Source organism: Triturus cristatus, chromosome 2_1 (assembly GCF_964204655.1).
Source record: "Triturus cristatus chromosome 2_1, aTriCri1.1, whole genome shotgun sequence".
Classification (NCBI taxonomy): Eukaryota; Metazoa; Chordata; class Amphibia; order Caudata; family Salamandridae; genus Triturus; species Triturus cristatus.
In genome coordinates this window covers 291,362,801-291,379,741 of record NC_140581.1, presented here as the reverse complement: position 1 = coordinate 291,379,741, position 16,941 = coordinate 291,362,801, and the positions used below count along the sequence as shown (strand labels likewise).

The 16,941-nt window shown below is 46.4% G+C and overlaps 1 protein-coding gene across 2 annotated transcripts in view; it reads left to right on the top strand.

Annotated features, from left to right (window-relative positions):
- The window catches only part of LOC146864113 (complement component C9-like), a 296,668-nt gene that overhangs the window by 266,593 nt on the left and 13,134 nt on the right, over positions 1–16,941 (top strand). For both annotated transcript variants that reach the window (XM_085631143.1, XM_085631145.1), the window contains exons 10-11: positions 12,787–13,015; positions 15,202–15,389. In XM_085631143.1, the coding sequence (XP_085487269.1) occupies positions 12,787–13,015; positions 15,202–15,356 (384 nt within the window). In that variant the 3' untranslated portion in view covers positions 15,357–15,389. The remainder of the gene's footprint in view (positions 1–12,786; positions 13,016–15,201; positions 15,390–16,941) is intronic.

Below are 16,941 nucleotides of genomic sequence, written 5' to 3'. Positions count from 1 at the left end.
GCTTTTTGGAGAGAATAGGATTAGTTCTGTTTTATCTGGATTGAGTTTTAAGTGGTTAGCGTTGAACCAAGTTTGGATCTCGGTTAGAGTGGCATTGAGGTGTTGGATGTCGCTGGGAGACTTGATTTTGTAATAGATTTGGATGTCATCAGCGTAAAGGTGGTAATTCACTCCAGCTTTTTTCAAGATGATTGTGAGGGGCTCCATGAAAAGATTGAAGAGGGCCGGGTAGAGGATCGAGCCTTGCGGGACCCCAAGTGTGACTTTTGTTGGCTTCGAGAGACAGGAGTTGATTCTAATTTGTTGCGAGCGGTGTTGAAGGAAGGAGGTGAACCATTTTAGTACTGTGCCATTGATGCCGGAGCGCATCGACATGGTCTCCAGAAGCGCTGGATGATTTACTGTGTCGAATGCCGCAGATAGGTCAATAAGGATGAGTAGGCAGGCATCACCTTCATCTAAAGCCTTGTGAATATCGTCAGACGTTGAGCATAGCTGTTTCCGTGGTACAGCCTTTCCTGAATCCTGATTGAAAGGTGTCGAGGAGGTTGAACTCATCAATGTGTTTGTTGAGTTGGTGGAGAACGCATTTCTCCAATGTTTTTGCCAGGAATGGGAGGTTGGAGATAGGTCTGAGGTTGTTGAGATCATTAGGGTCGGCCCCTGGTTTTATTGGGAATGGGTGTGATTTGCCCAAGTTGAATGGAATCTGGGACACAGCCTGAGGTGAGAGAGGCGTTGATGATTTTTGTCCAGAAAGGGGAAATAGTGTGGTTAAGTTATTTTATGATTGTGGATGTGGGATGGTGTCCATAGTGTGGGAGGAAGGTTTTAGGTTAGAAATTATACTGAAAACCTCATTATCCAACATTAGCTCAAAGTCTGACCAATGCGCATTGTTTTTTAGCTGGAGGCAGACCTGATTGTCCTTGGTAAGAACTCTTTCTGAATGATCAGGGGTGGTTAGAGTGGGGCAGGTTAAGAGGGAAGGAGGGTTAGAGGTTTGGATGAAGGATGATCAATTTTCAAGACTTTATTAGTGAAGAAGGTGCAATTTCTTCTCAACGCTCATTGGTGGCTTTGATTTCTTGAGAGGGAGTGTAGTTAGCTTGGCTTTTGACAATGTTGAAGAGTTCTCTCGGTCTGTTTTTTGCCAGATCTAGTTGGCTGTGGAAGAAAGACTCCTTTTCACTGAAAATGTGTTTTTTGTATGCTTGTCGAGCAGATTTAAGTTCGAGGGGTTTACTCCCCCCCCCCCCCCCCCAGTTTTGGTCGGTCTGTCTTGTCTGATGCTGGAGTACCCTGGAGGGGTGAGAATGTCAAGAATGGGTGTGGGGTGGACATTGAGCCAGGATTCAGTGAGGAAAGCGATGTCAATTTCTTCAGCGAGTAGAGCTTCAGCAATGTCTGTGGCGTGTTGTACTGCTGATCTGCAGTTGAGGAGCATGCAAGAGAGAGGACGGGGAGCCTCGATGATGGGGGGAGTAAGGTGGATAGAGGAGTATTGAGCAGGAGGTCTACGCGAGTGTACATTTTTAGGGATTCTGGTAGTGCCGATAATAACAGGGATGGGGAAAGGGGCTGACTTCTGGCTCAAACAGAGGTAAGAGTCGTTGATCTCACCAGGTTTCGGTATCGAAAAGGGTTGGCGATCCCGGTTGGGTCGAAGTGCCTGACTCGCTGACGGACTGGAGGGATGAGGGGTGCACTGAGGGGCCAAGGGAGCGGTATTGAGTGTGGTGGGAGGAAATCTACCCGGGGAGAGGGAGCACGGCGGCTTGGTCCTATTGAGAAGATCTTGTTGTAAGTATAGGAAATAAGCAGCAAGGGAGTTAATTTTCAGCTCCATTCTGTTCAGTTGCTGTGCTATTGAGCTGAAAAAGTTTAATGTTTTAGGCAGTGGCTGAGAATGACTTGGGTCTTTGGAGGGAGAGTGAACAGGGGTCGGGGATTGGACAGAGTCAGTGGGGTTAGGAGAGGGGAGAGGTTGGACGCAAGGAGCCGGATTAGTAATGCTCCCATTCAAGGGGTTCAAAGGAGGAGTAGAGGGTCTACTGTCCAAGTGAGGAGGGAGAGAAATTCTAGGTAAGAAGTCAGATTTCCGGGGAATGTCAATGAGATTAGCGGTGAAGGCAGGTTGTGTATGTGGGTGTGCGACCGCGGAGGGGGAGCGTGTAGTGATAATAGGGGGGAACGAGTTTAAAGGATTGGTGACAATGTTGGCCATGGGGATGTCGCGGGGGTTGTCAGTGAGGTAATTTGGACATGGGGGACGTAAGGGTCGGGGCAAAAGGGTCTGTGTTGGAGGAAGAGGTAGTTTGTGAGGGAGGGTTCAGATTATCATGGGTCGAGCGGAGAGTGCCTGTGAGGATTTTGGTCATGGGAGGGCAGAGGTTAGAGTCCGAGCTGTCAAGATCTAGATCGGTTTTGTGGTGTTTGTTAATTGTGAGTTTGTTGTTCCTAGTGTGCTCAGTAGATGTAATAGTTGTGGGTGTTTGGCGTCGGAGAGTAATGATAAGGGTAGTGTTATTATAGTGAGTGATGGTGGATGTCCATGAGTTGGAGAGAGGTTCTTCAGGGCAGGGAGATGGGATCAGTTCCACGTTATTAGTAAGGGTGATGGTGGATTGGGGAGATATGGTTTGACGGCTCAGTTGAGTTAATGAGGAAAGAAGTGTGGGGAAGTGGCGGTCAAAAGTGGTGAGGTGCGGGTCGGTGGCCTGTATGAGAATGGTTCCAGTTCTGTAGATGGAGATGGTGAGTTTCCCTTTGAAGGTCGGGGAGATGGTAGTGGAGATTTTTTCACCATAGGGAATGATTACTGACTTGGCGACTTGAAGGTGAAGAGAGAAGGTGGTTTTCCATTTAGCCGGGCGATTTGTGTAGAAAATGAAGTTAGTTTTCGTGTTGCCGTTGGTCGCTGTGTGGTAGTTATCTACAATGAGTGTTTCCGGGTGTTGTTTTAGAATACTATGCTTAAAGTTCTTTTTTGCATTACTGGTCATTTTGTCTGGGTAGTTAATGGACCAGGAGTTTGGTCCGTAGCGCACAAGATTCGAGTTCCGGGTGGGGTAAGGTGGGCGCATGGTTGAACGGTAGAAATTCCGAGATACAATCAGGGCTCGGGCCGAAGAAGAAATGCCGAGGCACAGTCCGGAATCAAGCATAACGCAGGGAGGTAGTTATCATACAATTTTATGCAGTATATACACTAAACTTTAAAGTGCCATATTAACTGCAGTGTAAAACATTTCTAGCACTGTATCTCCTAACTCACAAGAGGTCAGGGCCCCACCAACCATATTTTTACAGTATCTGCTGTGCCTTCAGGGGGGGGTGAGGGTGCAGTGCAGGCCTCTCAAGCCTGGACGAGAACCTCAAGCGAACTCCAGGTTCGCACCTGGAACAAGTCTTGTCGGGCACTCCAGCCAGCCATGCCCTCACCCATCGGCAGTGCCACCTGGGCCACACTCGAAAACAAAGGCCCAGCCTCACCTTGAGCCGCAGTCACCACCATCGATCCAGGGATGCGGCGAAAACCAACGACCTGCCGGGGCACCTCTCCTGTCCCTTCTTGAAGCGTCCCGGCCACTGGCAGTGAGTCCTCATTCAGATAGGTTCCCCAGCTTGGGTCGAATGTTCCGATATCGGCTCGGGGGTCCAATGTACGGGATACGAGGCCAAACAAGGATTACAGCTCACTTGAGCAATCCTCAGCCTCGGAGCTCCATCCTGGAGCTCCTCACCGTCTGGCAGCCATGGTGGATGACATTTACTCCATTACATCAACGAGGGAAGGGCCCTCAGCAGGCGTCGGTTGCTTCGTCTCAGACTCTGCCGGCTTATCTTCTGCTGCTTCCGCATTAGAGTGAGCAAACTTTGACAATTTAGCCAGGATAGATTACGTGGATCCCTTATTGGTAGCCATGGCACCAAAATCACAGTTAATGATGCCGGCCAATAAAGAGTACGAAGCTGCGCTGAAACAAGGGTGGTCGTCGCCCCACACAAATCAGACCCAAGAAGCATGACTTTCAGCACAAATCCACACTGGGCCCAGCCAGGTCAATATGGGGGGGAAACTCAGTCCGCGCCACTGACCAGTTCCGGGCAATGATAATGCATCTGTGTCTGGGGCGCATACATACATTCAGCAGACCCAGAAAGGCACTGCTTGGCTTCACCAGGGATGTATTACTACCGGGGCCCCCACGGTGTGTCTCTATGTCTATTGGCTGGAGGGCTCAAGCAATGTCCGTTGCCCCAAAGCCGTCTGGCGTCACTCACTCCTGTCCCACAGGCACCCGCCGCCGCTCCACGGCCCTTCCGGCTTGTCTGGCGCCACTCACTCCCTTCCCGCCGGCAACCCATCTATCAAAGAAGACCAATAGCGAAGTTGGGAACCGGGAGGACCGCAGCACCGGGACAAGTCGATCCGCAGCGCTCCTCTCTTCCGGATCGCCGCGGGCACCTCTCTTCACAGCGGGGCAGGGGGGAAGAGAGGCTCAACACCCACCGCAGATCAGGCCAACTGTCCCACATAGTCACCGCCCAAAGAGATGTTTACATCGGCAGCAGCGCCGCGCGTGTGGCTGTCTACTGAAAACCAACTCAAACGGGGAGAAGCCAGTGGAAGATTGGGTGTGACATCTGATAGCAATTAGGACCATAGGGAGCTTCTTATCCCAATTCCTCCCTGAATCACAAACCAATTTATTTCTTAAATGGCCCTATGTATGCAATTGTAGCGCTCAACCAGACCGTTAGTTTGGGGTTGGTATACAGGCCCGAATTGATGAATACCTGATATCTTACAGACCTGGGACATGAGTTGGGACATAAACGGTGTGCCCTGGTCTGCCAATATTTCCACGGGAAACGCCACCCTAGAAATAAATACCAGCATGGCACGCTCCACCACAGGGGTCGTCCTACTAGTTAAGGGTATGGCCTCCGGATTTCTGGTAGCGTAGTCAACTAGGACTAATATATACTGATATCCTTAGGAGGACGGTATCAGCATACACACTAAATCCATCGTGACCCGTTTAAACAGTAGGTCAATGATAGGGAGTGGTTGTAATGGAGCCTTTGGTTCCTTAGGAGGATTGACTAACTGAGAGCGGTTACACGAGGCACAATATCATTGAATATCAGAGTATACACGAGGCCAACAGAAACATCTTAGTAGATATTCCTCTGTCTTTTCAGATCCACAGTGTCCATTCCCAACCTAGCATTAGGCTAGGGTTAGACCCTGCTCTTAAAAGTGAAGGGGACTAATAACTGCACTTTTTTTTCTTCTCCCTTGTTAACTGTTCAATGCAATAAAAAACATACGAGCCTACCTGTTCCTGGTATTCCGTAGTAGTCTGAGCCCACACCTGAACTAGATTGAAATTGTCCTGCTGAACGGCCCTGAAACTAGATTGTGAGTTCCCACAGTTTACTATGGAAGAAAATAAATATGGGAAATAACTCTGGTGATTCCCTTAAAACAACTGTTTATCAAGGTGTTTATCTAATTTGTTTTTTTTGCTTCCTTTTCATCAAACAACTGAGAACTGGGTATGGTCAGTACCAATGATGGCGTCCTCAGCCACATTGGGAAGAGCCCCCGCTTCTAATACCTCCGACTAGTTTCCCCATCTAACTTCTATAAATGCTGTAGGGTAAACCTTCCTAACCCCATGAAATCAGGTAATAGCTACTTTCCTGATGCTTACTCCAGTGTTAGGGGAAACCCACTTTTTGTGGATTGCCGAATGATGGCACCCTGAATCAATCAAAGCACACGTTGTGTCTGTTTTGTGATGCTCTTCATCTATAGGACTTGGCCAGTCCTCCATGTATAACACCTGGCCCCTTACTAAACATACTTCCATGGGTTCAGGTGTAGGTGCTTTTCGAGGACAATTTCTTGCTATTTGTCCCCGTTCAGAACAGTGTAAACACTGAGGGCTAGATCCTATCTCCCTCACAGGTCGTTTAATCGCTTTTTTCTTTTCCAAAGGGAGATGCTGATTGGGCCTTATTTGTGGTTTCCAAGTGGGGTTCTGGGTAGGCTGACTCCTACTTTAGCTAGGTCTAAAATCCACAGATCTGTGGTAAGCACAGGCTAGCTCGATTACTCCTGTAACTCTGATATTAGGCTGTTATTCGATCCATGCCCTTGTAGATCCTGGTAGGGCGTCTAGGTATTGTTCTAAGTATAACCTCATCCAAGGTAGATGTGCTTGGTTTTAACCATTTATTCACCAAGTCCAGTATACGGTAGTACAACGATGGGGATTATCATTAGGGCTCTTTATTTGTGGTATTTTCTTTTTTTACATTTCTGTTTGTATTTATCCATATTTATTTTTGCTAATGTTTTCTGTACTTATCCATATTCCTTTTGGGTTTTGTGAAAAAAAGAAGTCGAACGCCTGATAGGTTTAATGATATGAACATTTTAATATCAAGGTTGGCCATATCTACAATTGTTTAAGCCTCTTTACTCAAATTCCTTTTTTTAACCCCTTATCTGTCAGTCCACACCACTATTTGCTAAGCAGTCATGACTGACCACATTTAGAATCAGACATAAAGATTCCAATTTCTGTTTATATACGCATTTAAAAATAAATACAAAAAGGAAAATAAATGTTTTTCCTGTCTGTATCCATCTGTAAAAATGGAAAACAGGGAGCCTCAAATATCCTTAAGTCCCCACTTCTCTTTCCTGAAGTTTGTTTTATAATATTCGCTATCGTACCCCAGACTTTCTAGAATAATTTTCTTAATGCCTTCATACGGAGTAGAACCCAAAGTGGTGGCAGTCTGGTAGGCAGTTTGTAGTTCTCTTGACAGTAAGGGAGCAACATATTGTCCCCAATGTTCAGGAGGCCAGGAGGCACTTGTAGCAACCCTTTCAAAGTTTGTAAATAAAAAGTCTAGGTCTTCTATGGCTTATATTATTGTAAAACAGTGCTGGGAAAGTTGGGATGTACTTTTGAACTCACAAGGGCATTTGTTAGTTTAAAAAATACTGCATTGTGTGTCTGCTGTTTTTCAGTACTAGTGCGAGTTGGGAATTGAAACAAGTTTTCAGGTTCTCCCTATCTTGTTGTGCTGCCTGCTGGTCCATAATCATTTGCAAGTGTATCTGTCCCTCTGCCAATTGTTGTACCATTTGTTCCATCGTGATGATTGTATCATGTCTGTAGCCAGTGATCACAGACTGAGATCCCACTTCTAACACCACTGATCACAAGGTTACATGACATAACACAACACAAGCAGTGGAGGTGTCTATTTTTTGTTTATCAGGCAGCCAGAATGATATACGGCTACTGGTGAAAAGAATAATCAAGGTAAAATAAGAAGGTATTCAATTGGAACAGTCAAATAGTTATGTCACTCCTATCTCGCTGCTGCAGCCCTGGGACTTCCTTTCAGTGTGTCTCTCCTTTCAAAGAAGTCCCCTTGATGTAAACGACTCTTGGGAAGAAACAAGGGAAAACAAAACAGGTCTTGAGTATCACAACATTTGTAATGCACTTTCCCCTCCACCAACCAACAGTGTGGTGTGTCTTTGTGAATTTAAACCTTCTGGTGAGGCCAGTGCCTTTCCCAGTTCACGCAGTGAACTTAACAAGCATTTCTGTGGACTTCACCACGCCCCTTTCTGCCACCATCAAGTGTCAAGACACTGTGCTATTGCCTCCATTCAGTAACCGCATAGAATAACATTTGGCTGGTGCTATGGCCCGTTTCCTGACCTTTAGTGGTACAGGACACAGCATCCTCTTGCGTTATGTCACCAGTTGTGCGCAGTGTTATCCTTTGTAGGCTGTCTCTCTCATCTTTGCTTCTCCGCTTGAACCTCTGCTCTACGTCCCCAGGGCCGCCACTTGTTGCTTTGTTTCTTGCGTCTCCCACCCTCTCCGCCTTTCCGTCATCTTCCTCCATGTTCCTGGTCTCATCCATCTTCGCTTTTGCGCCCCCTAGGGGCAGCGCCTTCTTCAGTCATGTTTAGGAGTGCAGAAGAGAAACTAGAGCTGCACTCTAGTCGTCCTGGAGGCAACCCGTGGCAGCCGTCCAGAAATTCCTGGAACTCCGCTCACAGTCCTTTTCACAGAGCTATAGAGATGCTTCCCGCCTCGGAGATTGGAACTGGGTGTTACTCCCATTATTTCTTAGTGCCATTAAAGGGTGGAGGCCTTCACTCTATTTTAGATCTCTCTCAACCTCTAAATTTCTTCCTGTGGAGGGACAAATTTAAGATGCTCATGCTAGCCCATGTTTTTCTGCCCTGGATCCAAGAGACTGCATGGTAATGTTGGACCTGCAGGATGCCTATTTCCATATTCTCATCCTGCAAGCCCATAGGTGCTGTCGGCAGTTCAAAGCGGCCCACGAGCATTTTCGGTTTGCAATGCTTCATTTGTCCTCACCAGTGCCCCTCAGGTTTTCACAGAGGTGATGGTGGTTGTCGCTGCACATCTTCAAAAGTCAGGCGTAGCGGTCTTCTACTATCCCGGCAACTGGCTGTTGAGGGGGGGCACTACAGTCAGTCATACAGCACCTCCAGATGACTGTGAACCTGCTTACATTTCTTCGCAGAAGCTACCTTTCATCTGTGCCACCCTGGATATGGTACACTTTTGGGCCTTCCCTTAAGATCAACGAGTCCCGGACATTCAGGCTATGATTCCAATATGTCAGTCTTGGTCCTCGGTCTCATGGATGTTGGCAGTGAGGCTGCTTGGATTATTGACCTCCTGCATCCTACTAGTCAGCCTTGCCAGGTGGCACATGCTGAATCTGCAGTGGAATCTGAAGGCTCAGTGTGCTCTGCATCAAGGGAACCTCTAAGATTCCATCCAGGTTTCGGAGTAGACTGCACAAGATCCACAATGGTGGCTCCTCGATCACAGTTGGACTAGAGACAGACCACTTTCTATAACCTCACCGCCAAGCCAGACGGTTGTGACAGACACGTCATTGCTGGGTTGTGGAGCTCATCTGGGAGAGGGGAAGTTAAAAGGACTGTGGTCTCTGGCAGAGACCTGTCTTCACATCATCCTGCTGGAGTTAAGAGCCCTCCACTTGGCATTGAAAATCTTCCTGCCATTCATCATGAGGAGGCTGGTTCAGGTGCTCACCGACAACACCACTGCCATGCGATAATTAAATAAACATAGGCTGTGTGGCAGAAGGCCCTACACCTCTAGATCCGGCTGAATCATTTGGGTATCTCCCTCATCGAACAGCAAGTGGTGGGAAATGTAAATGACAGGGTGTACAAACTCAGCCTGAGACATTTATCAGATCACAAAAAGCATCTACACCCGCAGGTGGTGCAGGGCACCTTCCGTCAATGATCAAAACTCAATTTCATCGCTACCACTGAGAACATGCAATGTCAACACTTTTGTGTGCTTTAGTTCCCCAAAATACTCATTCCACCTAGAGTGGAGCACAAGACTCCTGCTGCTGCCTCTGCTGCCCTGCGTTCTGGTGAAGATAAGTAGCAACCAGGCACAAACCCTCCTAGAGGCTCCAAATTGGGCCAGGAGAGTGTGGTACCCGCAGCTTATGTGAATGAGCCCATGACATTTCGGGAGATCTTTCATCACTGCAGCAGGGCAGAGTCATGCCCCCGGCCTTTGCAATCTATACCTCCATGCGTGGAGATTGAGCGGTTGCAGTTGACTGTATTCGATCAGCCCCCGAATAAATGGATGTCATGTCATACTGGTGGACAGGCAGGCATCTTTCTATCAAATCTCTTTATGCCGGATGCTGGGACATGTTTGTGGGTTGGTGTGGCACCTGTAGGCCACTACAGGATAAACTATAAGACATGTTACTGTTTGTTCTGTCTTTGGCCCAGCAAGGAATTGCAGTGGCCACTGTTAAAGGTTATCTGTCAGCCCTTTTGCCTTCATCGGACCAACTGTCCTTGTTCAAATCACCTTTGTGATGCTTTTTCTTATAGGTGAGGTTCGCATGCCTCCTCCTAAAAAACCTTTTATGGTGCCATGGTATCCTTACTTTCCTTAACCTCTTCTGTGCCCATGACGAGATAGTCTCGTCATGGAGCACGGTCGCGCTGTGCCCATGACGAGACTATCTCGTCATGAAACCCGCCCACTAATGTAACGCCCGGCACAGGAGGGGGAAAGGGCGTGGCACAGAAGGGGTTAAATGTGCCCCTTACGAGCTGTTGCACAGCTGTTCCCTATGTCTCCTGACCCTGAAAATGGTCTTTCTTATCGCAATCACCTCAGCTTATTGAGTGAGTGAGCTTAAAGCTCTGGCAGTATGGCCAGCCTGCACCACCTTCTGTCTGACAAACTGATGCTGAGAGCTAGAGCAGCCAAATGTTGTGACTTCCTTTCACACCGGGCTGTCAATCACTCTTCTGACGTTCTTTGCCCTTCCTCACCCCTTCAAGGAGGAGGAGAAGCTCTTTTGTTTGGACACTAAAAAGCGCTGAGCTTTTACATCGATCATACCAAAGACGAACAGCTCTTTGTAGTGTTCTCCAGGGCAAAGAAAGGCAAAGCAGTGCAGAAGCATACTTTGTCCAGGTGCATGATCCACTGTATTAATATCTGCTATGTGACGGCCAAGAAGCAGCTTCTAGAAGGGTTTAGGCCCATTCCACAAGGACCAATGCGTTGCACATGGTGTGCCTGTTCTGGATATTTGTCAGGCAGCAACATGGGCATCAGTGCACAAGTTCACAAAGCACTTGTGCCTTGACAACTAAATACAATGCGAAGAGCATTTTGGCCATTCAAGTCCTGAAGGAATTTTTGGTCCATGTCATTCCACAGACTCACCACTGGAGGAGGTACTACTTTTTATTTATTCCAAAGGTGAGGAATCTACGGTTAGAAGTATCCATTAGAGAACAAGTTATTTACATTTGGTAGCCCTTTTTCTAGAGGATACATTATCTAACCTCCGATTCTTGCATGTCTGACTGCCGGTGCACCTCTGTGTCATTGCTGCTCAGTGGCAGTCTGAGCAGAGATGACACATAGGTGCACCGATGGTGCCCATACCTTGACGCAATATGACTATAGGACGGCACCAGGCGCCAGACACGCATGATCCTTGAACAACCTAAAAACGGGGTATCCTCAGTCGACAGAGTACTGACTCAGGTGAGAGCCTTTGGCCTCATGTATGTGCATGGAATGGTTTCTTCTGCCCTAGTGGCATCATCCTAGCAGGGCGTGGATAGGCACCAATGATGGAGCATGTCACGATAAAGTGAGTGAGGCAACTATTCCAATATCTTTGGATACCTCGGCAGGACCATGAAGTGGTGTCTTTCTTGGACTCCATCCATCTCCTTTTCTTTCCTTACGCCCAATTGCCCAGTTGTGAGAAGGTGCTTTTCAAACATAGGTCATTTAATGTCTGTAGCCTGTCTCAGTGTCTCATGACTGGGTGTATCTTTGTGTACTCCTCCTAGGCAACTGCACACAGAGAGCTTAGGTGTGCCTGGATGAGCCATCACTAGCAGGATGGGAGGGCAGAGCTAGGCACAACTCTACTTACACTGGAATAGGCTGTGATTTGCCTCCACACAAAGGGGTACATACCCCCTGTAGTTACTTTGGAGTGAGGACAGGGGAGGCAGGAAACCTGTGCACTTCAAAGTGAAAACTCTAGAAGCTTCTCTGAGTCCCAGTTCAAAGAAGGCACCTGGTGTAAACATTGGACTTCTGATACCAACTTTTCAGTACACTTCTGGACCTGTGGGATCTGTCAGGAAGAAGAGGTCCTGTGCTTCTGAAAGGACTGGCAGTCTGCCCTGAAGGACTGCTGCCCTGCTGTTCTGCCTTTTGCCTTTGTTGGATGGCCTCTTGACTAGAGTCTCAGGGACAGAAGGTTCCAACAACCTTGAAACCAGCTCCAGGACTCTGCCATCTGTGAGTCCTACCCTGCCACCTCAGTCCTGGAACCATGGAAGTGGCCTCGCCATTGCATCCTCGACGTGAGACCTCGCAACGCTCTTCAACCAGGATTTAAGGTACTTTTATTCAGCAGCCCTAACTGGGTCCCTCTAGCTGGCCTGCTCTTTATCAAGATCAGTCTCAACTCGTGACTTCATCCTGGGCTAGCGCGACTAGATATCCACAGTTGGCGCTTTGTGCTTTTAGGAGCTATTTTTTCATAAATCTTTAAAACTGCATATCTCCAGTTCTACGGATTGGATTGTTGACCTTTTAGCCTTGTTTTATTTATAAAGATTATACTGTTTTGTTAATCCGGTTTGGAATCTCTTTTGTGGTGTCTTCACTCTGTTGCTGCTCGAAGTGTTGCACAAATACTTTACACTTAGCCTCTGGTCTGACTGTTCTGTAGCAAGCTTCCCAAGGGCTGAGCACAGGTTAATTTAGGGATTGCTTGTGACTTCATCCTGGCAAGGATTGTGGTTCCTGCTTGAGTGGGGTTTCACCCCCCCCACCCCCCCTCCCACCACCACTCAACCAAGAACCCAATTTCTCACACATACCAGTACTGTTTGTCCATTATTTCACTCTTCTGAAATATGCCTTGAACTTTGAAATTACCATTCTTGTTTCTATGAAAATATAGTACTCTGTTTCTGTAAGCATTCAACCTCCTTTTCCCTCTACCTTGTTAACAAATATATGCTGTCTGGATTCTTTAACACCTGGTATGCAGGTTACAAGGTCATATTATATAAAATTTTGATTTCAATATGCATTATAGGCAGTATAATAAATTAATTTTATGGGATTTCTTGGATTGCAGCCTGCTCCAATACACAACCTTGTTCCTGTGAAAATGAAAAATGCCTATGAAAAGAAAAGGAACTTGGAAAGATCCATTGAGGATTACCTTGATGAATACAGTGAATGCAGGTGTCAGCCATGCCAGAATGGCGGGACGGTGATTCTAGTGGACGGGGAATGCTTTTGTGAATGCTCACCGTATTTTGAAGGCATTGCCTGCCAGACACGCAAATCAGAACTATTAGGCAGTAAGTGAATATTGACATGCATTTATTGTTATTGCATTGTGTCAAAACTATGTGCCACATGGAGAAAAAGTCTCTGAGTTTTGCAGTTATGGAACTACCCCATTAGTATTCGTTTTCAAGAGGTGCTATTGTTTTCTTGGGGTGACCTTAACACCCAATGGCAGATCTACAAGGAAGTGCCACAGCGTGGCACCGCAATCCCTTTGGCTGCGCCACGCTGCGGCACTTCCGAAGCACATGGATGCAACATATTTCAGGGATGTGACATATTTACAGGAATATGTCGCATCTCTGTGCTTCCCCCTGCGCTGGCGCACAAACTGCAGCCATGTGCCGGCGCAGGCACCCTAGCACCATGGTGCAAGGATACCTACGTCGTGGGGAGATTGTTTTTGTGCAGGAAGGGGCACCTTCCTGCACAAAAACAATCACTGCAGCCATTTTACTCTTTCAATGTGTGCTGTAGAATGCAGCATGCATTGAAAGAGGAAAAAACAATGAGAAATGAAAACATTTCTCCTCGTTGCACCTCGCTACGCCACCTCTAGGGTGGCGTAGCATTCGGACACATCTCCAGATTTACAATTTCTCATAAATCTGGAGATGTGTCTGGTTCCATGGGTGTTGTGTGAGAACACCCACAGCAACACCCATGGAAGTCACGTAGGGTGGCTTTTCCTGTCCTTGTAAATGTGGAGGAGCCCCCAGTTGTTTTTAAATGTAGCGGTTATAAGTAGAGTAACTAGGTGCACCTCTTTTATATAACTCATGTGGTGCTACTCATACCAATGTACATTCAGCAACAGGTACTTGCAACACTCTCCATGAGTTTTCTGAAGACAAATTACCTCTGTGCTGTGACAACCAGTCAGTGAGTGTGTCTATTTCATGCTATGTGTAGAGTTGTTCACATGCAATCTTATAATGAGTCTCCCGGGAATATCATGATTTATGTTCTATCAAAGTGGGCACCACATTTTTGAGTCTGTCACGCATTATCTTAGCCAGGAATCTTACCGTCATATTGATTACCAAGGTGGGGCGGGGTATAGGTTTCACAAGAGGAATCCTAGCTCGCTATTGATATTAACATCTGAGAAACCTACTTCATATATTTGCATTTGCTTCCATATCGTCAAACATTTTATAGAGATGTGAAGTTCCTTGTATCAATTCAAATGGGAAGCCACTCTTTCCCAGGAGATTTTACCAGTGTTGATCTCCTTGATGCTTGTATGTATTGCTCTTTCCAAGATGTCCTGCTCAAGCAGGGCTCAGTGCCTTTTTCTTAGTCTGAGTTGTTTCATTATTGTTATCACATGTATCATTTTGGCCACAGCGGGCATGCCACCTGTGGACTGCAGCACCAGGGAGTGGGCCTACAAAACATGACTTCAGGCTGGAGTATAGAACCAGCAGGCGACCTGTCAAAACATCCCATTTTGACAGTCAAAAGCCTCCCTTTTAATATGTAATAAGTCCCCCCTATATGGGCCTTATAGCCAAGAAGGTAGGGTCAATGGTACTTAAGAGTGGAAGATATAAAAATTAATGTCACCATGTCCCAAAAGTGACAAGGTACCGAAAGCTATTTTAACTGTAGCAGTCCTGGCTGTCATATACAGAAAGATCATAGTACAGATTAACATATTAGTATTGATCTCTTTGGTTTGGGACCAGCTAGAAAAATAATGAAGGCACTATTTAATGCTTATTAAAAATACAATTAAATGGCAAAGTCGTATGTTTGAAAAGTATTAGGGAACAGTAACTGTTATAAAGTTACCTTTTCCCTGTCTGAAGTTCGTAAAGGCTCATTTACAGTAGCTCTCAAGTAGCTGTCAAGCAAGTGCTTAATCTTAATACGGTGTGAAATTCCTTCCAGGAGCTACACTGTAAACCACTTTGAGTGACAGGTCAACCTTAAATTATTGCATTGAGGATCAGGGGTGGCACTTTAAAAAGGCAAGGTAAGATGTTAGTGGCAGCTCAACATTTACATAAAAGTATTTCTACTTAGGAGAGAAGTAGCACATAAAAGGATAATGTGCTGAAAATTATTGCACAGTTGCTGATCTTAGTGAGCTGTAAAAACTTGGAACAAGAGAGAGTACAAGTTGCAAATGTTTAAAGCATAATTTTGCTTTTAAAAGTTTTGTTCTAATGAAATCTAATTTTGTGCTCAGATATTCCACCAGTTGATGGAAAATGGGGATGCTGGTCAGCCTGGTCCGAATGTGTCAACGAAAGAAAGACACGCCGTCGCCAATGTAACAATCCAGCACCAGGACCTGGGGGCAGTGTGTGCCAAGGAATGGATGTAGAAACTGAAGACTGTTAATATCCTACCTTTCACCACGTGGCAGCCAATCTGGTAAGGTTGCTCATTAAATTGTAACATTGAAATAATACTCCTATTATAACATTGTTATACAGTGTATGTTAAACACAGTGGTTTCTGGCTAGCTGAGATGCATTAATGCCAGTCAGAATCCACTGTTCTAGATAGGATGAGTATGATATACATGTCTGATAATCTGTGCTCACCCTTGGGTAGCTTGGCACCGGGCAGTCAGGGTTATCCTCAGGGCCCAAGTGTAAAGCATTGGTACAACACCACCCTTGCAACACATTGCATGCGCAACAGAAAATTTCCACACCGTATGTATGAAACACTGGTCTTTGTATTACACACACATTGAAATCAAAACGATATACATATTGTATATACACTTTACAGGTATATGCAATTGTCAAACTTATTGACTTTATAGAGCACATGGCTGCCCAAGGGCTTCCCAGCGCTAGGAGGAGTGCTGCCAGTGAAGAGATGAGCTAAGGCAGAGTTAGTGGAGAAATAGCCAAGTTTTCAGTTTCTTTCTAAAAGAAGTTTCGTTTGGTGAGGCTTTGGATTTCCAGTGGGAAGGCATTCCACAGCTTAGGTGTCAGATGGGCGAAAGATCTACCACCCCATCTAGCTCTTTTAATTCTGTTTTTCTTAAGGAGCTGTTGGTGAGAGGATCTGAGATATCTAGTTGGGGTGTACCTAGAAATCAGATTCCTCAGTTTTTCAGGCCCAGTGTTATTAATAGCTTTACGAGCTATGCAAAGGGTTTTAAACTTAACTCTAGCTTCGATAGGCAACCAGTGCAGCTGTTTAAGTGCTTCCCTTGCAGAGCTGCGGTTGGAAATTTTCAACAGTAGTCTGGCTGCCGCATTCTGTACCCCCTGAAGTTTCCTAATGACGTACTTAGGTGAGCCCAGATACAGCGAGTTGCCATAGTCCAGTCGTGAGATGAGGAGGGATTGTTCACCGTTTTCCTCAGGTGCTCAGGGATCACATCAGTGATTTTCCTCAACATTTTAAGAAGGGCAACACATGTCTCTGAGAGCTTTTTGGATTGGCAATCCAGAGTCAGGGAATCCTCAAGCATTATTCCCAGGTTTTTTATGACTCGTTTGGGGATAGGAGGATAACCCATACATTTAGGCCAGTGTATCGGGGAGAGTGGATGCCCAAATTCCCAAGCAGCATGAGCTCTGCTTTCCCACCGACAGCTGCCGGACACCCAATCAACACTCTCTCCAGACAGACGGGCAGCATGTTATTGTTGGGTTCTGGGCCGTTAGTAAAAGACACAACCAGCTGGGTGTCGTCAGCACATGATACCACAGATACCAGATACCACAATACCACAGATATTCCATATTCCTGCACCACCTCCGCCAGCTGTCAGGCGTAGACATTAAATAAAGACTGAGTGACGAGCCCTGCGGAACACCACTTGTGATAGGGAGGCACTCTGAGACACAGTCCCCTTCCATCAGCTGGAAGGTTCTGTTCTCCAGAAAGGAGGCAAGCCACTCCAAGGCTTTTCCCTGAATGCCGACTTTCCCTAGTCTCCGTTTTAAGATGGCATGATCTA